Here is a 23,390-nt window from a genome sequence, read left to right on the forward strand (position 1 = left end):
TTGTGTTACAACATGGATTTCTAAGGGACAAACTAAATTGAAATCACACCAGCTGGGAAATCCAAGATCAAGGTGAGGCCGACATGGTGTCCAGAGAGGTTCTTCTTGGCAGGCAGTTGGCCCACTTTTCAGTAAGGCTGCACATGGCAGAGGGAGGGAAAGAGAGCTCTGGTCGCTCTTCCTCTTCTTCTTCTTCTAAGGACACTAACCCAACATTGGGGGTCCTATTCTCACCACCTTGTCTAAACCTAGAGACCCCTTTACACTACCAGCTCTGAAGAGCACACATTGGTGGTTAGAGAATCAACATGTGCATTTGGGGTGGCAGGGGATGCCAAAGGCCAATGTCTCGGCTTGGCACCAGAATCACGAGCCACCACACACCTTTGTATGTTCAAACAGCAATTCTTTATTCCAGCTCTCACACCGCCTCCACACAGGTCCAGGGGCAAACGCGTTCTGCCGTCTCCCGCACAATTCACCTACTCCACGAGGCTATCTCCAAATCCCATTTCAATCTCACGAGAACTCAATGGGAACAAGCAGCAGGAACACCCTAATCCCAGCAATAATCTTCAACTTCCAACTTCCCTAAAACCCATTATCTTAAACTGGCAACTCCTTAAACTCAAGGAGCCGGTTACTTCCTCAAACCTGATCAGCTCTAAACCCGGATCCGCCTTGGTCCTTGAGCAAGGTCACCTTATTTAAGCATGCATGCAATGTCCCATCGAATGTCCTCTAAGCAGCATGGGGTACGCTTGGCAAGGAAATTTCGATGCGTCATTCCTACTTGGTAATGTCCCTCAGCATCTCCCCCCTTCTGATTAATTAAACAACAAGCAATGTGGCTTAGGACCATGCCTGGTAGGTTGTCCAATTCAACATATGGTTCTTACCCGTCATGGGAGAACTGACCTTTACACGTCAGTTTCCTGTCTTAGGTTGAATCCACTGCAATCAGATCAACCCGTCACTGACTACCGGTCCAGCATTCAGCCATGCTTGTGGATAGGCCTAAGCACCAGTGGGGGGGTGAGGTTCTTGCCTCACCTCTGTTGGCCCCCAAATTTTAGACCATCACTAGTAGAAGGGAGGAAGATACAGAAATGCCACGACACCAAGCCAATTGACAGCTCCTTTGGAAAAATTGCATCACTGGTGACACCATCAGCAAAGATTCCAGCATTACCACAATTAACATGGGGTGCGCTGGCAAGGAAATTGCATCACTGGCGACACCATCAGCAAAAATATGCCAGCATTACCACAATTCGCTGCACCAGACGATAGTTCACAATGCATGCAGCTGATAAATAGTCCAGGCAAGTTCTGCAGGCAGTTCAAAGTGGAAGAGTCTATCAATATGTCCATTTCCTCCCAAAGTAAATCAAGTCCTTGATTGAGCATTACTTGTTGAGTTATATTCATTGATGCATCAGTTTATACAGTTTACTGTGGTAGCTATCATAGAAGCTGTAGTTTGGTTTTCTTAGTCTTCACCGGCACTGGGATGGAGATGGGAATTCTGGCAATGATGTTAAAGAGACATTATCCTGAACAGAATTATTAAATATAATGAAAAGGAAAAGTGAAAGTAAACAAACATATCTGTTAATCACCTTTAAAAACAATAGTAAGCAAACAGATCTATTAACCACCCTTGAAAACAATCATTAACAGCTGTTTACCTAATTAGATTAAACCACTTAAATCACGTGAATAAAAAAAATTCGGATCCATTTTTTCATGAGCGCTCCTCATATAAAAATATGGACATACACACATACTGACATGCAACACAAAACAGTGCATACATAACATACAACACATAAGACAATAATAACGGCCTTGTAGCTTTACCTAGGTAAAATCTCCATTGCAATGTTTAAAAACTCCACAGTCAAAAAATAAAAAACAGTCAAAAAACAAAACTGATCAGAAAAACATTAACCTAGGTTTGTATGAGCTCAAAAATAAAATAGAACTTTATGATGTGGGAAAAAGCAATAATAAAATAGATATTGAAAAAAGCACCGTGGTAAATCACTGTCGCAGATGTAAGAATAGCCAAGCTGGAGCTCTGGATTTCAGCTGTTATGGATTTCAGTCAAATCATCTTCTTTTTCTGTAGAAATTGATTTGGTTAACCTCTCTGGAATCCAAATTGGCTGCTGTTCTCCCTGTGGGAACACACAAACGGAACCCCGACTCCAGACAATAACTGGGTCGGGACCTTTCCATTGTCCTGTTAGAATATCTTTCCAAAGTACCTTAGGCTTATGTACATTTTTTGGATACATATGTCTTTCCGCAGCACTAAGTCCTGATGAATCCAAATTTAGAAAGTTTAGAGTAAAAAGGGTTATTTTAAGTTTATCTTTGGGGGATATATACCCCTTTCCAATTCCCTCTTTTTGCTTTAATAGGTACGTTTTAATAGTTTGATGAGCTCTTTCAACTATGGCTTGTCCCTGTGGATTGTATGGGATTCCTGTTATATGAGTAATACCAAATGATGAGCAAAATTGTTTAAAAGATTTAGACGTATAACCAGGACCGTTATCAGTTTTTAACTGTTTAGGAACACCCACAGTGGCAAAATTTTGTAAGCAATGAGCTATAACATCTTTAGTTTTTTCTCCGGCATGAAGGGAGCCCATCAAAAATCTGGAAGAAGTATCAACTGTAACATGTAAATATTTTAATTTTCCAAATTCTGGCAAGTGTGTGACGTCCATCTGCCAAATATGGTTAGGTATCAGTCCTCTAGGATTGACTCCAAGATTAACTTGTGGTAAAAAGGTCACACAATTTTGACATTGTTTTATTATATGCCTGGCTTGTTCCTTAGTTATTTTAAAACGCTTTTGTAAAGTATTAGCATTAACATGAAACCTTTTATGAAAATTTGTAGCTTCTTCTACAGTAGAAAAAATATGTATATCATGTGTAGTTTTATCTGCTAAATCATTGCCCAAACTAAGGGCTCCAGGCAATCCTGTATGTGCCCTGATATATCCTATAAAGAATGGATCTTTTCTATCCCAGATTAGACTTTGTATAGTGGAAAGCAAAGAGAAAACAGTAGAGGAAGGGGAAATCCTACCAGCATCTTCAAGGGATATTATAGCATTAACTACATACTGACTATCAGAAAATAAATTAAATACAGAATCTTTGAACATCACAAAAGCTTGTAGAACTGCATTAAGCTCTACCTTTTGAGCTGATTGTTTGGGAACTAAAAATGTAAAAGTTTGATCAGGGGTAACTACTGCAGCTGTACCATTATTAGACCCATCAGTGAATATATTTGGAGCATTCACGATAGGTGTTTTTCTTGTCATTTTAGGAAAAACTACAGGATGCTTAGACCAAAAAGACAACAAAGGATTAGATGGTAAATGATTATCAAATGAAACATTCGATTTACACATGATTATTGTCCAAGTATTTAATTCATTAGCTAACTCATCAATTTGCTCCATAGTATATGGAGTAATAATTTTATTGGGAGAAATTCCAAACACTGCCTTTGCTGCTCTTATACCTTTGAGTATTAATTGTCCTACAGCCTCAGGATACCTAGTAAGAATAGTGTTAGGAGAATAAGATAAATGTATCCACAATAATGGACCTTCTTGCCAAAATACTCCTGTAGGAATATTTCTTGTTGGTAGTACAATAAATAATAAAGGCAAACTTACATCAATTCTATCTAAATGCATATTTTCCATATATGTCTCTATAATTTTTAATGCCTTTCTAGCTTTAGGAGTTAACATTCGGGGTGAATTTGGATCTGATGGACCTTTTAGAATATCAAATAAAGGTCCCAACTCTCCTATTGGTATGCCTAGATAAGGCCTTATCCAATTTATATCTCCCAACAACTTTTGAAAGTCATTAAGTGATTTGAGTTGATCTACTCGTATTTGAATTTTAGGTGGACGGACCATGGTTGAGGATAATAGAACTCCTAAATAATTAATTGGAAAATTTAATTGTACTTTGTCTATTCCTATCTCTAGATTATAATTTTTTAACAAGTTTGTAAGTGTGGCATAACATTCTAGCAATGTGTTTTTATCTTTATGTGCCAATAATACATCATCCATATAGTGAAATATTTTTAGTTCAGGATTTTGATTTCTAAGTGGCTGGATTGCTTTATTAACATATATTTGACACATAGTTGGACTGTTAGCCATTCCTTGAGGGAGTACTTTCCATTCATATCTCTCATCAGGACCTTCATGATTTAATGCAGGGATAGTAAATGCAAAACGTGGACTATCCTCGGGATGAATTGGAATCGAAAAAAAGCAATCTTTAATGTCTATAGCTAAAACATGCCACGTTTTTGGTAAAGCAGACAATTGAGGAATCCCTGATTGAGCAGGTCCCATAATAACCATCTCATTATTAATTGCTCTTAAATCTTGTAATAATCTCCATTTACCCGATTTCTTTTTGATGACAAAAATGGGAGTATTATGGGGAGATACGGAAGGTTGTAAATGTCCTTCTGCTAATTGTTGTTTGACCAGATCATGGGCTACTTGTATCTTTTCTTTAGTCAGGGGCCACTGAGGAACCCACACAGTGGGTCACTCTGAGGATGGAAAGCTCCAAGCAAAAGTCATCTCCCAGTGGGAATTATGGATCCTGGCCCCTCCTGCCAGCTGCCCATCCCCCACTGCCGCAGTCCGGCTGCAGCAGAATAAGGGGGGGGGGTGACGAATAACTCGTGTACTTTGATACAGCAGGAATAGGAGCCGTTTATTGTAGGGACAACAGAGCTATTTATACATTTTGCACAGCTTATCTAATTAGCATAAACTAGATACATCAGTCAACCAATAAGGAGTCTCCACACTTAATGGCTCGCTTTTGTTACTTCTCAAACCACTCCCTCTGACATTTTGCCAGGCACCATCCAGACTTGTTTACTGCCAAGGTCAATGTCTCGGCTTGGCACCAGAATCAGGAGGCACCACACAGCTTTGTAGGTTCAAACAGCAATTCTTTATTCCCGTTCTCACACCGCCTCCACACAGGTCCAGGGGTAAATCGCGTTCTGCTGTCTCCCGCACAATTCACCTACTCCACGAGGCTCTCTCCAAATCCCATTTTAATCTCACGAGAACTCAACGGGAACAAGCAGCAGGAACACCCTAATCCCAGCAATAATCTTCAACTTCCAACTTCCCTAAAACCCATTATCTTAAACTGGCAACTCCTTAAACTCAAGGAGCCGGTTACTTCCTCAAACCTGATCAGCTCTAAACCCGGATCCGCCTTGGTCCTTGAGCAAGGTCACCTTATTAAAGCATGCATGCAATGTCCCATCGAATGTCCTCTAAGCAGCATGGGGTACGCTTGGCAAGGAAATTTCGATGCGTCATTCCTACTTGGTAATGGCCCTCAGCAAGGGGACACAAACATTGAGACCATGATATTGTGCAATCTCGTCTTTAATAGAATTTGTGCTAGCAGCATTTCCCTCAGATAAAGGCTTCCTGTGCTTTGATTCAGCTTTACTAACCCAAGTGCTCATGATTACAAAAGAGAGTGAAATCTGTAAACCAGCTTGCTCAAATCCCCCAGAGTTAACTGGTGCCGCCAACATAACGCCTTAGATTTATTAACTGTTCCGCAGTTTTCTGGCCATTACCCTGAAGACGAATCCTGGAACACCAAATAAAATCGTAGTAACAAACGTGATGATTCCATCAATCACCTGCAATAGAGGAGAAGAGGGGGGAGTGGGTCACTCTCCACATCAGGAGTCTGAGCAGAGATACTTGGGCAAGGAACCTGCAGCTCAGGAAAGACCCATGATCCCTGTCCTTGTCCTCTTCACCACATCCCAGAGGGAAACACTAAGGGCAGGAAGGTGAGGGGTGTTTCAAAGGGAGATGAGGAGAGGGGACAAGAGGAGATGGGGGGAGGGGGACAAGTGGGTGTCCCTAGAGTCAGGGAGGTAAAAATGATGAAGGGTGACCCAGTAAATGCAATGAGGCCGCTGAGTGTTCTCCCTGGCAACTATTGAAGTTCGGATCGTACTATTCGGTGGAGATGGCAGGAGGCCCTGGTTTTCTGATGAGTACATTCCAAAGGCATCCCTCTCAGACTTGGAGAAAGACCCTTCTGAGTTTTAAGGCCTCTCTCTGTGTCTGTGTGAGCTTCCTATCTTCCTCTCCGTGTCTCATAGAGTCAGAGGAAGGATTCCTAGTTAGAGCTTGTTTCAACAAATGTACTAAGACAGGGAGGTCTTGCAACTATCATCTGCTTGGAAAAAATATAACACATGCCAGGCAAGTTTGACCTTAAGTGTGACCCTGTCACTAATTAATGCCCATCTGCTTGGAAAAAAATAGAACTTTCCCAAACAGGATTTGAAAGGGGATTGGGAACTTTCTCAGATAGAGCCTCATGTTCCAGGGGCCGTGCTAGAGGTCAGTGGTCTATCAGTGCAGAGTGTGGGCAGAGTCACTAGGGGCCCAGAGTTCTGCAGTGCCCACAGCACACTGTGTCAGAGAGGGAAGGAGAAAGAGCTGGAGACGGGCAGAGGAGGAGCTTCCTATGGAGACAGGGCAGAAGACAAGGAAGGAGGGAGAGGAAGAGGAGGCGAGTCATTGAGATACCTGCAGAAGAGGTTCCCAAAGGGGACCCCCAGGCCAGGGAGAAAGTAAACAGCACAGCCTCACTGAGTGCCCCAGTCTTGCTTGAATTGAACCCTAAGAAGCACAGCAGAGAGCCAACCACCCCTAAAACACCTGTGGGTGGGACGTGGTCCTTGAGGCTTTTGTACAGCCTTTGGAAGTGAGTTTAGATGCACAATGAGGCAGTCCGCCCCCAGGACACCACCCCTGGGTCCAGACACATGTCTACCCTCCCAGCTGATAGGATGGGGACCGACTCAGCAAGGTCACAGCAAAAAGCAGGTCTCACTCACCCCAGTGCCCACAGCTGACTGGCAGTTCCCAGTTACCAGCCTGGGGCCCTCATGTCCAGGAGGCACGGATTTTCCCTGCCCATCTCCCCTCTTCACCGAGCCCTTCTCCTACCTTACCAAAGAAGAGCCAGCGCCTCCCCGTCCTGAATCTGTGGGGCACAGGCCAAGGTACAAACATCCTTGGACACCAAGGAGGGGGGTACAAGAACACATACCCTCGACAGAGAGGGCTCAGTGGGGCATGGTGGCACCTGCTGTGCTCCCAGTGGCTAGGGAGGCTGAGGCTGGAAGATCACAAGTTCAAGTTCAGCCTCAGCAACTCAGTGAGGTCCTAGAGTAACTTAGAGAGACCCCGTCTTTAAGTTAAATATAAAAATGGGCTGGGAATGTGGCTCAGAGTTAAAGTACCCTTGGTCCAATCTCTGGTACCGGAAAAAAAAAAAAAAGCCAAAACACAGAAAACAACCCAACCCAACAGAGAGGCCTCCTGAAACAATGTGAGCTGGTGTCATGGTGACGGGCATTAACACCTTCAATGTGAACTGAAAAATTGTCAGTTTTTGACTAGAAAAATTGTCTGATTTCATTGACAGTTTTAAAATAACACTGGGTTTGGCTATTTGAATTATGTAGAAGACATTTTTCACACATTAAATAAGCTAGTTGTGTAACTCCAAGGTTGTCAAGAAAATTTGGAATGAAATCATGGATGCAAATTGCAAAAAATACATCATCTGTAAATATTTTACATTATGATTTTTGAACTTTTTGATTGTTACCTAAAAATGTATAATGTAATATTTCATAGTTTTGGGTTTCTTTTGTGTGTGTGTGTGTGTGTGTGTGTGTGTGTGTGTGTGTGTGTGTGGTGTTGGCAATAGAACTCGGGGTCTCATGCACACCAGGCAAGTGCCCGGCCACTGAGCTACAGCCCCAGTACTTCAAGTTCTTTTAAACCAAGACTTGTTTCCCAATGTCCCATTGGTCAAATCTCGCCTGTCACCTATTTCTACAAAAGTAAATAAATGTAAACAATCAAGCTCTGTTGGAACACAGCTTCGCCTGTAGGTTTACAGAGTCAATGGCTGCTCTCAGGCTACAGAGTGACCCTGGCAGAGTAAAGAGAGGGACCAACTGACCCACAAAAGCTGAAGTGTTTCCTGTTGACCTTGTGCAGGAAAAATGGGCCCAACATGACCAGGGTCCCCTGCTCCTGGACCCCACTGCTCTCTCTGCCAGCTTCCATGACCCCCAGTCAAGGGCAATGTCCAACTCAGGTAGCACTGCCAGCCCTCAGCAGGTGCCCAGCCCCTGTCAGCTGGGGAATGGTCTGGTCCCAGGGAAGGGGACACAGGCTGAGGACACACCTGGTCACTGCGGTTAACTTCGTAGCGCAGCATGTTCACAAAGTGCTCACAGTTGCTGCTGGTCAATGAATAGGGCATGCATTTCCCCACCATTTTCTCTGCCTGCTGGACTATTTCGTTGGGTGGCAGTGGCTCATACTTGTCATCATTCTTGTTATTGACCCGGTATGTGTCTCCTCCAGCCACCACCGACAGCAGCTCCTTCTTCACTATGGCTCTGTTACCCAGGACGGAACCCAAGATGTTCATGCTAGGTCCTGACGCTTCACCTGTGGAAACAGTGGACTCAGGCCTGGGCAGGGCCATAGAGGCCTCACTGCAAATTGGGACAGAAGTGGTTTCCAGAAAGTTTTGTCCTCCTCCTCTGGACAGCGTCCTCCCCAGCGCTCATTCCCAGCTGGAGCAGTGCTGTAAGCAGCCCTCCACCCAGGGGTGGCTCAGGATGGCTGCAGTGCTTTCACTGCCTCCCCCCACCTGGGAAATCTTAGTGTCATGGGGCCTGACTCGGGCATGGACATTTACTCTATTATTAATTCCTTTCATATGGGAGATTCTCGAGTCCAGTGTTGAAGGAATCAGAACTAAAATGAGAAAGTGAAAATGATACCTTCAAATATGCTCTTAAGAAACTCACTGGAACCATAGTTGAAACCAGTGGAAACTACGTGAGTACATGGAGTGTTTCTGTAGTAGCATTATGAGGCAGAGGGCAGACCAATATTGGTCTTTGCACACGGTTCAGACCAATACTCAGGGCATGTCTGGAGCAGGAATCAATCATATTTAATTGGAACTTGTGGAAATTTCTATCAAATTGGTAAGAATGTGTTATACTTTTACCCAGGTTTAAAGCCCAGTCATTCAACCTAGCATCGTGCCAATGCCAAGGTGCCAAGAATAATCATGGTATTCATAAATACACTTGGTGGTAGGTAATGGGATCTACCTGCAAACACGCACACTTTCTCTCTGTCTCTTTCATATTGGATTATTCATTATTTGTAGTAATAAGATATACAAAGATTTCCAATCTAAGGGAACGGTATGCTGCAGCCTGGGATATCTGCATAAAATATTCCTCCATAATTGAATTTTTCAAGAATTTCCACAGCTGATCATGAAGAGAAACTGGGTATTACTTTTTTTTTTTTTAGCATGCTCTTTATTTAAGTAGAAATCTCTGAACTAGAAAAGCATGACCAATATTTCTACAAGGCCTGAAAAAGGTTCTAACAACACATTAAATTCTCTTTTGTAAAAAAAACTTTTAGTTTTAAGTGGATGCAATATCTGTATTTTACATTTATGTGGTGCTGAGGATCGAACCCAGTGCCTCATACATGGTAGGAGAGCACTCTACCACTGAGCACAGCCCTAGCCCCTCACTAAATTCTCTTTAGGCAGCCTGACATAGTAGTTCAGCTTCAAACCTCCACAGGAAAAAGGTTTTCAGTAGCCTAACTGCTCCACAGAAGGAACTGAAGTTCTCACTGTGGAAAATGCTGCTTGTAAGACAATGAACGTGGGGCAGTAACCCGGGCCCTGAAAGATCTAAAGGATGGATCCAGGCACTTCCTGGGACCAGGGAGACTGATCAGGAGATGTGCCTCCCAAATCAACTGCTTGTGTCTGGGCTCCGGGAGACCTGGCTGTGGAAGGTTCCCAAGCACCTAGTGCTCTTCTTCACCAGTTGCACTAACAACGTTCTGCACGTGGGGTGTACTCTCGAGGGAGGTAAAGTTTGTTAGAAGACACTCCCTTACAGATGACCTCTGTGAGCATAAGCCACCAAAACTACATTCACATGACCCTGTGAAGGAGCTGCTGAGTCCTGGTTTACCAACTACAAGGTCCCCTAAGGACAAACATTTGGTGACCAAGAGTAATCTTGGGGACTTTTAAACAGATATGGAAATGAGGCCACAGACTGAATGTAGCCCCAAACCCCATAACTAGGCATGCTGTGGAGGCACCTTCCGGTATTCTCAGACACCCCGGAGGCTGAGGCAGGAGGAGGTCATACTGTGGCCAGCTTAAGTAACTCAGTGAGACCCTGACTCAAAATAAAATTTTAAAATGCCTGGAAGTGTAGTTCAGGGTTAAAGCACCCTGGGTTCAACCCCCAGGGCTTCAACCAAACAAACAAACCAACAAGAACAAAGGCCCACCACATGCAGCCCTAACTGGACACTGTCCTGATTTCCCCAGAGCCAGCTCTAGCCCAGACAGACCTCCCTCTCCTGCTGTGAGCAGGACCTTGCTGCTGTCCCAGGGGTTGGACACCAACCAGGGAGCCCCCGCAGCAGCACAGCCTAAGGGGGGCAGGTTCCTAGTGGCCAGGCTCAGGGACAAATGCACTCCCTCAATGACACTTCAACAACTGAGTGTGAGCACTGCTGTGAGCTGAGCTCTTTGTCATTTTCTGTTCAAAGTCTCTGAGTTTGTGAGCTGCTGTGGGTGCCACAGAAGGTCTCAATGTCTCTCACTTGACTGACTTCCTATGTGCACACAGGTGCGTGTCCACACCACTCTACTAGTGACTTAAGGACTGGACAGTGTTCCTCTGTGTGCAGGTGAGTGGGGTTTCCAGCATGTCCACATATCCCTTAAAGCCATGATGCTGGGCCAGAGGGGGAGGAGGCCCACACCTGGCCAGGCCCTGCACAGGCTCTCCCTGCCCTCCTTCATTTCTGTCCCTCACGGCCTGGGAGACAGGAATCCCTATCCCTGCTCTTCTGAGGTGGAGCTCAACTGACTGAGGTGAAGCCACACACTCCACAGTCAAGAGGCAGAGGAGCAGGATTCCAGGCTGGCCCTGGGGAGGTTGGAGGCCCTCACCTGTCCATTGCTCTCTGCAGCCAGGTATAAACTCTTGGAAGGATCAACTCCTACTGTTGTTTGACCTTGCAGAACTCCACAGACACAGGGCACTGGACCTTTGGAGGGATGCTCATCAACTACAGTGGGATCAACTGGGACTAGCAGAGATATAGCCAGAGCAAAGAGCTGATTCATTCAGTAAATGCTGATTGAGCATTTGCTCTGCCAGCTAGCGAGAGGACCACCACATAACTGTGCCTGCATTGTTACCCTTGATGTCAGCCCTTGTGTTTAATAGAGAAACCATGCTTACTTGGTGAAGCCAGATGCACCACATAGCCCTTTCCCACATAGACGGCCCAGTGCTCAAAGGCGCCACGAAAAAATTCAATGAGGTCTCCAGGTTTTGGACTTGTTCTGTCCTGCAACAGAAAAATCAGACACAGATAAAGGGGGCCTTTGTATGGGATGTTTTAAAATCTGAACTGCAAGAAGTCACAACCCAGTCCCACAGAATCCCTGTGCTCATCACCTGAGGAATCAGAGAGGAGAGACTGCTCCATACACAGGTGGGAAGCCTCTCCTTTCCATTTACCATGTGCTTGCTTGCCTGGAAAGGTCTCAGGACAAGGAGGACATGGGAAGGGGTGTCTCTGAAGGACCATGGCAGTAGGTCTGCATCACAGGAGTGTGGGGTGGTGATGTGCACCAGCTACAGAGAGCACATTTTATGCACAGAGAATGTTGTATCAGCAATGTCAATATGATTCCCAAGAAGGTCCAAAACGCATCTAAAGGGCCACCAGCCATGAGCCTGGGCTTCAGTGATGCTTATGAGGTACAGAGCGCCCACGGTAGACCCCAACCTGCCAAACACTGCAGAACAGTTGACCCCACTGTCCATCATCCTAAGAAGTACCATCACCGACTTCCACAGATGAGAAGACTGGGTCTCAGGATGGTTAGGTGACTTGCCTAGAGAGCAGAAGAGCCAGAGGGAAACTGAGTCTTAGGGTTTCCAACATTTATACCTGAACAATCCCAGATAGTCCCAGACAAACTGGGGCAGCTGGAGTCTGAGCTCCAGGCCAAAATCGAGAGAGAGAAAGACAGGATGTGTTTGGGAGTCAGAGGGGGAGGGGTTCTCTTTGAAGTTCCCATGAGCGAGTTGTACCTCTGGAGTACACTGAGGCAACCAGCTCTCCTCCCCAAACTCAGTTGAGCCTGGCCTCTGGCCCAGTGCACCCTGCCAGGGAGCTGAGCTGCTGCAGAGAGAAGTGAGGGTGCAGCTGCCTGGAGGAGGTGGGAGATCTCCTGGGAGTTCAAGTCCTTGGCAGCAAGGATCAGGAGTCAGCTTGACCCAAGGGGGGCTGATCAGAGCATCAGACAGGTAATACCTGCTGGCAGTGCTCGGGCATGGCTGTAGTCCCAGTGACTGGGAGCCTGTGGCAGGAGGATCACATGTTTGAAGCCAGCCTGGGCCACTAGGAGACCTGGCCTCATAGTGAAGATTAAAAAGAGCTGGGAAGTAGCTCATTCATAGAGAGCACTTGCCTCGCTTGCACAAGGTCCTGGTTTCAATCCCTAGTACTGGAAAAAAAATCAGCACACTTGTACTGAAATACAACAGATCGGTTCTAGGAAACACGTTTAAGTAATGAGAAAGATTCAAGTGTATCTAGATGAACTGTACTCAGGGAGCCCAGTTAAAAACCACCATAAACACAAGGCTACAAGTCAGCACTGATAAGGGAGCTATATAGAGGTGAGTAGAACCATCTGGCAGAGCGCACCCCAAACTGCTTCAGGGGGAAAGGAGAATACAGGGGGTCTGGGAGAAGGGCTGATTCTTCATGCTCAGGGCTTCCACTTGGATTTTGGTTTCTTCTTTTTTTTTTAAATTCTCTTTCAACATCCCTTTATAAGTGCATTATACTTGTACATAATGATGAGTGTTCTATTGCCTATACACACCTGCAGCAATGTAGCAATATAATATGCCCAGTATCACTCCCTAACACCTCTCCCTCACCTCCTTCTTCCCACCCCAATCCTTTCCTCTATTGATGTCCCTTGGACTTTCTGCCTTTTGTTTCTTAAAAAAGGCAAATACATTCACATATTACTGTGAATAAATTTGAAAATGTAATTAAATTAAAACAACAAAACTAAATGCTTTGGAAACTAAATGCTCCTCCATCATTCGAGAATTCCTCTGATCTTAACTGGAAGATCATTGCCCGTTTTCTTCTTTTTTAAAAAAATCTTTAGTTGTAGATGGACACAATACCTTTATTTTATTTGCTTATTTTTATGTGATGCAGGGGATCGAACCCAGTGCCTCACATGTGCTCTCTACTGCTGAGTCACAACCCCGTGCCAATAAGGTGCTTCCTGAAACCTGGTTTGGGTAAAGAAAAGCCTTCAGCGAGGCGCCAGGAGGCAGCCAGCACTCAGGAGACCAAACCCCACACAGCAGCTGAGGCAGGGAAGCCTCTGGGCTCCTGGACCCAAACCATGGTTCCTTTCCTGCTGTGTGAGAGCCCCAGACCTGCAGCCCACCTGCCCCTCTCCCTTCCTGTCCCCTCTACACCTGGGCTGGAGCCAACAAGGACAGCACATTTATCCCACTAACAGACTGCCACAGTTGCTTTTAAATGAAATCTTCAAAACCCTTTTTGGGGACTTACCCAAGAACTCATCGTTCTGTTCAGAAGTGCTGTGTGTTGCAGTCGGGGTGTCCGGACTGCTTTTATTTAGATTTGAGTTTCATTTTCCTGTAACTTCACCTAGCCCATCCTTCAATAGCGGAAAAATAGATCAAATTTCACATACAAATTTTAATCTTCCAACAAGTGCAGGGCACACATCCCAGAGAAAGTTAGATATGGAAATCACTTGGAGGGGAGACAGATCAGAGCCCAGTGTGCATTCAGGAGGATTTGCTGACATCTGTGGTCAGGGGAACATTAAAAAATTCCCAAGTGTCAGGGGGAAAGGAGAGACAGTGGAACAAGCAAGTGCTGATAGTGAAAAACATAAATCAAAAAACAAAAAACCCACCCATGTCTTGGGGGTGTGGGGAAGGCAGGAGGGAGGGACAGAGCCTTAGGGAGGGGTTTCCAGGAATGAGGGGCTCTGAGGACAGAGGCACACCCCACAAGGAGGAGCGAACATCTGCAGAACAGGCAAATATTTCCACCAACTTCCAAACAACCACACCACCTGGAACAGGCCACCAGAGGCATTTCCACACCCTGGGCACCCAGGAGCCTGCGTGGCCAGAAGGAGGGGAAGAAACCCTCCCTTCCTCTCCCCCCAGGTCCGAAGCGCATTCAGTGTAGCCCAACAGGAAACCCAAACCCTACTCCCTGGTGCAAAGAGCTGCTGCTTTAGACACCAGTGTGCAACCCACCCAAGCCCCTAACAAGCCTCTCTCTTCTGACACCCACTTCTTAACAGCAAGGGGCGGGAGGGAGTGGAGCAGCTCAGCTCCCTCACTGTGGGGTGTGGAGGAAGCCAGGGCCAGCCGCATGCCCTCTTCAGGCTCTAGGAAGACAGGGCTGTGGGTGAGCACACAGGGGGACTGGAACCACAGCCAGCAGACTCCATCTTCAGGGTCCACAGCGTCACTGTAGACGTGCTGTTCCTCAGCCCATGCTGCTCCTGTGGACACGGGGCCTCTCTCAGCATCTCCATGCCAATGTCCTGGGGCTTGCGTGGGACCCTCCTTACGGACTTTCCCAACCTCATTCTGGAGGGAGAGAGTGGGGGTAGGTTCAGCTGATTCCCTCAGGTCAGGGGAACATTCAAAAATCCCCAAGTGTCAGGGGGAAAGGAGAGAAAGTGAAACAAGCAAGTGCTGATACCAATGTCCAGAGCCTCATGGGCAGTCCCCACATCTTTGGGTGGATGACAGTGAACCAGGGGGAATCATTTTGCTGATGGGTGGGTGCCAGCCACTTTTAACAATATCATAGCCCCATGTCCTGAGCAGTAGGCTGGGTGGGGGGCACTGATGGCCAAAGGGATGGCAGGTGAGGGACAACTTGGGGTGTGCAGGGTGGTGATGAATGCAAGACCACAGTCCTTGTGCTGGGATGTTTAGCTCTTCAGCTAATCCAGTGTGATCAGTGCCAGAAACTCAGGCCCAGGAGCCACGGGAGAGGAGTCAGCAACCAAGGTGGGTCCAGCTGGAATGCTGCCTGTGCCCAGCTGATGCCTACAGCAGCTGAGCTGGCCAGGGGGCCAGTGTGCTCCTCCTGGGCAGAGAATGGGGCAGAGTCAGAACCCAGGCCCAGCCTGCCAGGAACACTGGGCACTGCATGAAGGAGCTGCAGACCCAGCACTGTGTAGTTTTCATTATTTTGAGATACGTTCCTCCTAAATTGCCAAGGCTGGCCTCAAACTGGCCTCAAACTTCCCTTAGCCTCCTGAGTTGCTAGAATGACTCCTGTATGCTATTGTGTGCAGCTGTGCTAGCCTGGACTAGGAAAGCCTCTACAAAAATTCTACTATTATATGAAAGAGATTTTCCATGGGAGACAATGGGTTCTTTCCAAGGCACATCTCCTTTCTGTGTCCATGGGGCTTGAGTACGGGTCTTGGGCTGGGGAGGGGAGGCACTGAGAGTGGCCTATGAAGGGAGACAGGTCCCTGCTGTAGAAGGCATGTATCTGGGCCTTGGGGGCTGGGCTCACACTCCGTCCACACTCAGCCTGCATTCTGGGCTTCTGGCTGGTGAGCTTCTTCCTTGCCTGCCTCTCTGTGAGGAGAGTTTGGGTCTCTCCAAGCCCCACAGAACACCCCTGTCCCTCTTCTTCCTTCCATAGTCTTTTCCTCCCAGTTCAAGGTGATTCTCGCCTCACCCTGTGATCCACAAAGTGTTTCGTCTCAGAAGCTGTGACTTTCTGTTAGAGAAGTTCTAAGCAGGGTTGAGTTCAGCCCTATCATGGTAATTAGAAAAGGGAGAAACCAGGTTCTTATAATTATAAGAAATGGAACAGTTCCTGGAGGACATGTTTTATAATTTGGAAAAGGGAGGATGTGAGAGTTGTGTTGCCCTGTCCCCAGAAAAATCCCCGGCCCTGTGTCCTCATGGAGGCAGAGGCTCAACCTCAGAGCTCAGCTCCTTTCTGCTCACAGTGCCCTGGCCATGACCTTGGGTGATAGAAGATGAAAGAGAAACTCTTTCCTGCTGTCTCAGCCTTGCTGTGGCTTGATGGACAGGCTGTCTCAGGCTGAGGGTAGCAGGTGGTGGACAGGAGGCCTGGCTCTGCTGCAGTCCAAGTCAGGCCCTGAGATGGATCTTGGAGATGCAAGGAGGGAGGTCAAGCCCTCAGAATGTTTTCTCCTTGATGCTGGAAGAAGCTCAGACAGGCACAGGGAATTGTGGCCCATTCTGTTCCTTGCACGATGGGGTCCAGGTTCTAGGTCCCAGAGAGGGCCAGTTGAGCCAGAAGGGCAGTGAGGGCAGCCTGGTGAGAAGGAGTCTGGATGGGAATGGGAAGAGGGGGAGTGGGCATGGGGAGGGGGTTGGGGCAGGGAGACCCAGGGGTGCAGAAGAGCAGAGGCCAGAGGGAGCATGAGGTGAGTGGAGGTCGAGGCCCTGGGTGGACCTGGGGGCAGAACCCAGGGAGGGGAGGGAGGGAGGAAGTGTTGGTGAGGAAGGGCATGTGGTCTGGGGACTGGGTATGTGGCAGCAGGGACAGGAGGTGGGGAAGCTGGCAGGAGGCTATGGGGGTCGTGGAAGCAGAAAGGGAACTTCCCTGAATTAAGTTAGTAGACAGGAGGTGGAGGAGGGAAGGATCAGGAGAGACTTCTGGGGTCTGCAGGAACTGGACTTTGTGACTGGAGGTGGTGGACGTGTGGGCTGTGGAACAGAGCTGAGCAGAGTATGGGGCAGGAGGAGGATGTACAGGGACCCCTCTTTTGGTATTGAGGAACCTTGAATAAGGGGTTGGAGGAGATCTCATTCATGAGATGAGGCCGGAAGAGGAAAAGGAAAAGAAGAAGTCCTGTTTGGTGACAGTGAGGTGCCCTGGGTGTACTGCTGGGAGTGAGGACAGAGGTGAGGAACAAGGAGCAGAGCGGGGCCCTGGGGTGACTCATGAGGGCTATGGGCAGGGGGAGGGTCCAGCTCAACCTCTGCACACATGTGACCTGAGCATATCCCTCTCCTTCCCTGAGTCCCAACCCCTGCACCTCCACAAGGAGAGATTCACCCGTCTTCCTCCTGTTGTGGTGTGGATTGGATCACGGGAGGGACAGCACCTGAATCAGATGTCCACATCTCTGAGGACAACGGTGTTGTTAGACCAGGATGCAAGAAAAGACCACTGACTCCAATTAAAATCAAATTAAAGCAAGCTTATTATTTCGACCGGCTGGGCTGCCTTTCCCTCCCAAAACGCTGGGAACAAAACAGCAGCCCCACCTTTCCTACAGCCCAGCTTTATAGCCCAGAAAGTTACACAAAGGGGGGTTACAGATAACAGAATTCTGACAAACATCACACTAATGGTAGTTTACATTTTTTGCTGGCCCCAACATCAGAATTTATGAGGACCATTAGAGCCTCAGAGAGGGTCGTTGTCTGGCCAGGGAAGGCCAATATTTATGAGATGTCACTAAAGTTTCAGAGAGGGCTGCTGTCTGGTCAGAGAGCCAGGCATGGGTGAGTTCAAGGCACGGGCGGGCATTCTAAGCAGGTTCAGAATTTGCATTAATTTATACTAAAGCCGAAATTAGCTTTTCATGGCTTTGTGGCAAGATGGCTCCCAATTTTAATAAAAGATCAGGTTGGGTCTATCATTCCCCCCTTTTCTTATGTGTCCCTTTCAAATCTTTGATAGGGTAGGGGAAGAGCACTGAGGGAATTTTAATCCCTCAGGTAACAGTCTCTAAACTTTTAGAACTCACCCAAAACCGGTCTCCCTGATTTTTACCTGACTTAATTAATTACTTATATTGATAATCTATTTATTTTTGGCTCCATTGTTGTAATAAGAGAGGCGTCACTCATTTTGGCTTCTTCTGAGCTGAGAGAGGGTGATGTGAGGGGGCACGGCATGAGGGACATGAGTTGCCTTTTAGAAGTCAATTCGGTTTGAAGTCTGGTTGGGGAAGCACAGGTTGTAAAGTCATCTGGGGATGGTGCTTCTATGAGAGAAACAAAAACCATGAGTACTGAGTAAATGTTGCAGCAGCTGGAACATGTCACTGTATAGAAGTTCCTTCACCAGGCTTTAACATTCCCAGTTATCAGGCCTGTAAATTTAACATTTAACTTTTAGTGTTACAGATGTCCTTCCCCATAAGATACAGTTTAATAATTTAATGTCATCTGATCTTGCAAAATTCTTTTACTAGTATGAGCTCTGTGTCTAACAGAGAAACCTTTAATTCTGTTACTCAGGGCTGGATAATCATACTAGCAAACACGAAGCCTACCTGTGTAGGTTAGGAATAACTGTAGGCCTTAAACTAAAAACTTCTGTCTCTGGCAGCTCCTCTTAATAGTCTCTTTTCATAGTTATCAGACATTTCTGTCTGAGAATCCTTCTTTGTAGCCTCCAGTCTTACTTATTTTGGGAGGCTAACATAAAGTGTATACCTTAAATAATAATAATAATTATTATTATCATCATTATTATTATTTAAAATGCCCAGGAATGGCTGTATTTTGGTTTTAACTGTCTTTGCTAAGTGTTTAAGATGAAGCAGTCAAACTGACTTTTGTTTCTATCTATTGTTAACAGTCAGCTGAGCTTTTATGGGAGTCATTCCTGGGGAAACTTCTCAGTTCTGCTAGTGCTATTTGCGCTAGGATGGGTCTAGGCCTTGCTTGACCATGTGGCTTCCCTCGGAAGCACCAGAGATGTCTCCCTTCTCTGATGACCCTCCTCTTCATAGCAAATGCACTGATTGGCTTTCTGTTCTCCAGTGGTCTCATTAGTCTCCCTGATCGGGAGGTTATGTGGCCCAGAGTTGCAAAGCTCTTTAGAGAAGTCCCCTGTTCCCTGGATTCAGACTGACTCAGAGGGCAAGAGCCAAATATTGGTTTTTCTGGCCCTTTTAATTTAACTTTAATTTTAAAACTTAATCTTAAACATCCAGCAAATAAATTTTAACAGCCTTATATTAAGAGTACTGGGCTTTAATGTCTATAACTTTATAATTATTCATCTTTTTATTAATTGGGGTCTGTATTATCCTATCTGTCTTGTAGGTGATGGCTTATTATCTCAAACTAACCCATGTTGTGTTCTTAAAGCAACACTTCTGTAAAACACTAACAGGGAATCTTTAGATCACTTATAAGGAAATTACAAAATAAAATTAACAAGAGTAAAAACACTTAGTTCGTGTAACAGCTACCCTGAATTTTTGGCTGAGTTATACATTATATCCCTTGTTTGAGATCCTAGTAATCCTGACAGAAAAAAACAACAACAACAAAAAAACAAACTTTTGAACATAACTTTAAATGAACTAAAATCTGGCCTACTGTTTTCATAGTCATTCTCACATGTAGTAAGGTGGGACACAGAGTCTCATCTCAGGTAAGGCAGGGCTCTTTATAAGTCTTAAGTGTTTTAGTTCTAAAGCTGATCTTTGTATTTTTAATTATCATTTTACAAAGTTTACATAAATTGTTTGAGGTCACATGAACATTAGCTAACACCATATGATATCACATTTAAAACATGAATTAAAGAAAGGCTAAAAGTTTTTAACTTTTACATAGATTAGGCTCTCATTAACTTAAAAATACATTTAAATTGTTCCCCAATGTAAGAAGTAACAAAACTTTACATATCTTATTGATAACAGGTAAATAAATCCCCAGTATATTTTTTACCATACAACTTCCGAACACCAGCTTGATATAATGCTCTTTCAAAGTTTCTACCTTACAGACTTGTATACCTGGAAGATATGAGCACATTAATAGCATCACAATTACATTGATGTTTCTACATTAACCAAGTTTAGCTTTTAAAGAAATGGCAGTACAGTGCTCTAAAATAACAGTTCTTATTTAACCAGTTGTTTAATTTTTATGGTTGCTTGCTCTAGATAAAAGTAAAACTTAATAAACACAATGTTATGGGTAAACTTATGTTTTAAGAAATTTTTGTCTCTTTAACACATGACTGATTTTTACAATCTTATACAGACTTTAGTACAAACTTATGCAGACCTTAGAAAATCAATCAGATATCTAACAAAAGTACTCATGAATGAGTAATCCCATATCAAATTTACTTTACTTATTTATCAAAATATTAGACAAATGTATTGAACAGTGTAAACCATTTTTTTTGTTGAAGGAAAAGTCCTAGAACCAACGCATATTAGATATTTTATAGACATTAATATTTTATGAGTTTTTTGAACACCTAGAAAAACTTGTAAGCTTAAATTTAAAGATATTTATTTTTATCTGTTTATCCAATTTAAATTGAACCATTTAAATCACATGAATTAAAGATCTTTGGATCCATTTTTTAAAATTTGTTTTTATGAGTGCTCCTTATATATGTCAATTTGTTTATCATGTATATGATATACGGACATATGTATATATAGACATACAACACATAACAAAAGTGTGCACACATAACAATAGTAAAGGCCTTAGTAGCTTTTCGCAGGTGAAATCTCCATTGCAATGTTTCAAAAACTCCACAGTTGGTCAAAGATACGACTGATCAGAAAAACATTAACCTAGGTCTGTAGGGTCAAAATCATGAGCTCAAAAAAACACAGAATCTAAGGAAAAAAACAAGAGTCCTAGTAAAAATGACTGGCCAGTAATTAGTAAATACCATACAATTTACTTTTTTTTCCCCTTAGGTCTCAGATCAGTCTCCTACTGAGCTTGCAGGCTTCTTTCATTTGCATTTCAAAATAAGTCCTGGCTGAGGTCTGAAGGAGCAGGGAAAAATTGCTATTCTGAGCAGACACCTCAGGCCTAAGGCATTTTAACTATCATAATTTTCAGGTTTGAATGTTGAAAATTATGATACAAGTTTAAGATACAATTCACAAAATTTTATATCTTTACATCTTGTTTTGTCAACAGATACCATACTATGATTTACTATCCTTGTCCAAATTAATGCACTGGTACACACAGTAACATTTTCCCAGGCTACCCAATTCAACATTGGTGAAAAAAAGACTGAATGATTGGGAAGTTACTTGCCAACTTGGAAGTAGAGTTCTTTAGTTTTCCATCCTAAGTATTTAAGTTCTCTGGCATGAATTATCTGAAATCATAAACTAAACAATTACCTAAACCCAACTTTTAACTGCAGCATTGTGCAATGCATCAAAAACCCATTCAGATACCAGGTTGTTACAATAAAACATCATCTTTTAGACACACATTCAGCCAAGATCACTCCCAAGAAACAATTTATAATATCAACACACTATTGCACATGTCTTAAGGGGTCAGAAACAAAGACACAGGACAGACAGAGAGGAGCTCCAGACTATGGCTGACAGAAACCTTTAAAACAGAGCAGATAAGAGAAAAATCTCCTACACCAGTGGCACCACAGATGTACCCACAAGGGGACCAGATGTTTTCACAGAGGGGCAACCTGAAATATAAAATCAAGGGTCTCCATGGCGACTTTATTGCATTAAGTGTCTCCTTTTTCTTTTTCTCTTTTTAAAGAAGACAGAGGTGGCATAATCCTTACAGTGCAAGGAAAGAAGGTGGGAATTCCCAAAGCAACAGGGCTTTGGCAGCTGCTGGGAGTCCCTCAGTCCCTCCTTTTACTTACAGGATTAGCTCCTCTGGTTTGGTTCCACCCCAGGCATATTCCATCTCCTAACATTTCAGTAGTCAGTTCTCAAAAAGTTCTGGGGGTGGGGGGGGTATCAAAATTTGTAACTGAAAGTTCGGTTCCTGAACTTAGAGCCAATTAATGCCAATTTAATAATGAGGACAGGGTTTTGAGAAAAAGAAAAAGGGAGTTTTATTGCTTTGCTAACAAAGGAGAAACACTGGGGACTTTGCCCAAAGGTTGTGACTCTCTTGATCTGGAGGGACAAGGGGTTTTAAAGGAGTTTCACTTGTTAATCTGGGAGATACTCAGTTCTTAGGTCCCCAGCAGGCATTGCCCTCTGCAGTGGGTGTGCTCCAGCAGCCAGCCAGGGGCTTCTCTCCTCCTGCTTAACAAAGGGGGGTAAAGTTCATTGCAGTTCCTTAAAACACAGTCCAAAGGGGTGTCAGGCTGACTTGCTTTATCTTCCATTTTCACGTCCAATATCCTTAAGTTTTTACCACAGAAGTCACACAACAAAAGGCACAAAAACAAACAAACAAAAAACATATAGAACACAGAACAAAACACAAGAAAACAGAAACCCAGCGCCGAAACAGAAAAACAGAGGAGCAATGCAACCTCTTGCTAAAGCTCCGGGGTAGGAGCACGTGCGTGCCCGTCGGCACCTCTCTACCCTTCCAGAGGAATTCCCTACAGAACAGAACAGAAGACAGAATAATTTCTCATTACTGTCTGGACAGGAGTATATGTGAGCCTCGCCAGGCCACCTCTCTGTCATCAGAAGAGATCTCCCTTAACCGGATACCAGATGTTATAAAGGTGCCACTTACCTATGGAGGCCTCCTCCACCAGGTGCTTGCTGATAGTTTTAGTGAGGCAGTTCACTGCAGGGTTCCGGGGATGGAAGGCTCACCCCGAGGCCTTGGAACGTCTCAAGTTGCACACCCCCTAGAGTGGCTCTCCAGCCCAGAGCCCTGGAGCAAAGGCCGGCTTCAGAATTTCCAGCAGTCTGGTCTTGTGGTCTGGTCCAGCAGGGTCATCTCGCTGGGGAACTCCAAGATGTTAGACCAGGACGCAAGAAAAGGCCACTGACTCCAATTAAAATCAAATTAAAGCAAGCTTATTATTTCGACCGGCCAAGCTGCCTTTCCCTCCCAAAACGGCGGGAACAAAACAGCAGCCCCACCTTTCCTACAGCCCAGCTTTATAGCCCAGAAAGTTACACAAGGGGGGGGGGGTTTACAGATAACAGAACTCTGACAAGCATCACACTAATGGTAGTTTACATTTTTTTTTTTGCTGGCCCCAACATCAGAGTTTATGAGGACCATTAGAGCCTCAGAGAGGGTTGTTGTCTGGCCAGGGAAGGCCAATATTTATGAGATGTCACTAAAGTTTCAGAGAGGGCTGCTATCTGGTCAGAGAGCCAGG

The 23,390-nt window shown here is 45.0% G+C and overlaps 1 protein-coding gene and 1 long non-coding RNA gene across 3 annotated transcripts; both read right to left on the bottom strand.

The window, feature by feature from the left end:
- Window positions 1–5,008: 5,008 nt before the first annotated feature.
- Window positions 5,009–14,183, bottom strand: LOC101955561 (phospholipase A and acyltransferase 3). 2 transcript variants are annotated; one of them, XM_078044999.1, is made up of 4 exons: window positions 13,842–14,183; window positions 11,465–11,573; window positions 8,471–8,600; window positions 5,009–5,746 (listed from the first exon to the last, which is right to left on the bottom strand). In XM_078044999.1, exons 1-4 carry the CDS (start codon window positions 13,851–13,853, stop codon window positions 5,743–5,745), a joined length of 255 nt encoding a protein of 84 aa, XP_077901125.1. In that variant the 5' UTR covers window positions 13,854–14,183; the 3' UTR covers window positions 5,009–5,742. The 2 variants fall into 2 exon arrangements, with proteins under 2 accessions (XP_077901125.1, XP_013221210.2); XM_013365756.4 differs by having other exon boundaries at window positions 8,332–8,600.
- A 4,652-nt stretch (window positions 14,184–18,835) lies between these two features.
- Window positions 18,836–23,117, bottom strand: LOC144376988 (uncharacterized). Its single transcript, XR_013437446.1, has 2 exons — window positions 22,790–23,117; window positions 18,836–20,082 (listed from the first exon to the last, which is right to left on the bottom strand). It is a non-coding gene; the product is annotated as an uncharacterized LOC144376988 (long non-coding RNA).
- Window positions 23,118–23,390: the final 273 nt, after the last annotated feature.

This window comes from Ictidomys tridecemlineatus, chromosome 4 (assembly GCF_052094955.1).
Source record: "Ictidomys tridecemlineatus isolate mIctTri1 chromosome 4, mIctTri1.hap1, whole genome shotgun sequence".
NCBI lineage: Eukaryota > Metazoa > Chordata > Mammalia > Rodentia > Sciuridae > Ictidomys > Ictidomys tridecemlineatus.

Bases quoted from the DNA above. Each gene is read 5' to 3' on its own strand.
- LOC101955561 (XM_013365756.4), bottom strand. The intron at 8,601-11,464 runs GTAAGCATGGTT...CTGTTTCCACAG, and splicing joins GGTGCATCTGGCTTCACCAA to GTGAAGCGTCAGGACCTAGC. The intron at 5,747-8,331 runs GTGTGTCCTCAG...CCTCTATTGCAG, and splicing joins AAGTTAACCGCAGTGACCAG to GTGATTGATGGAATCATCAC.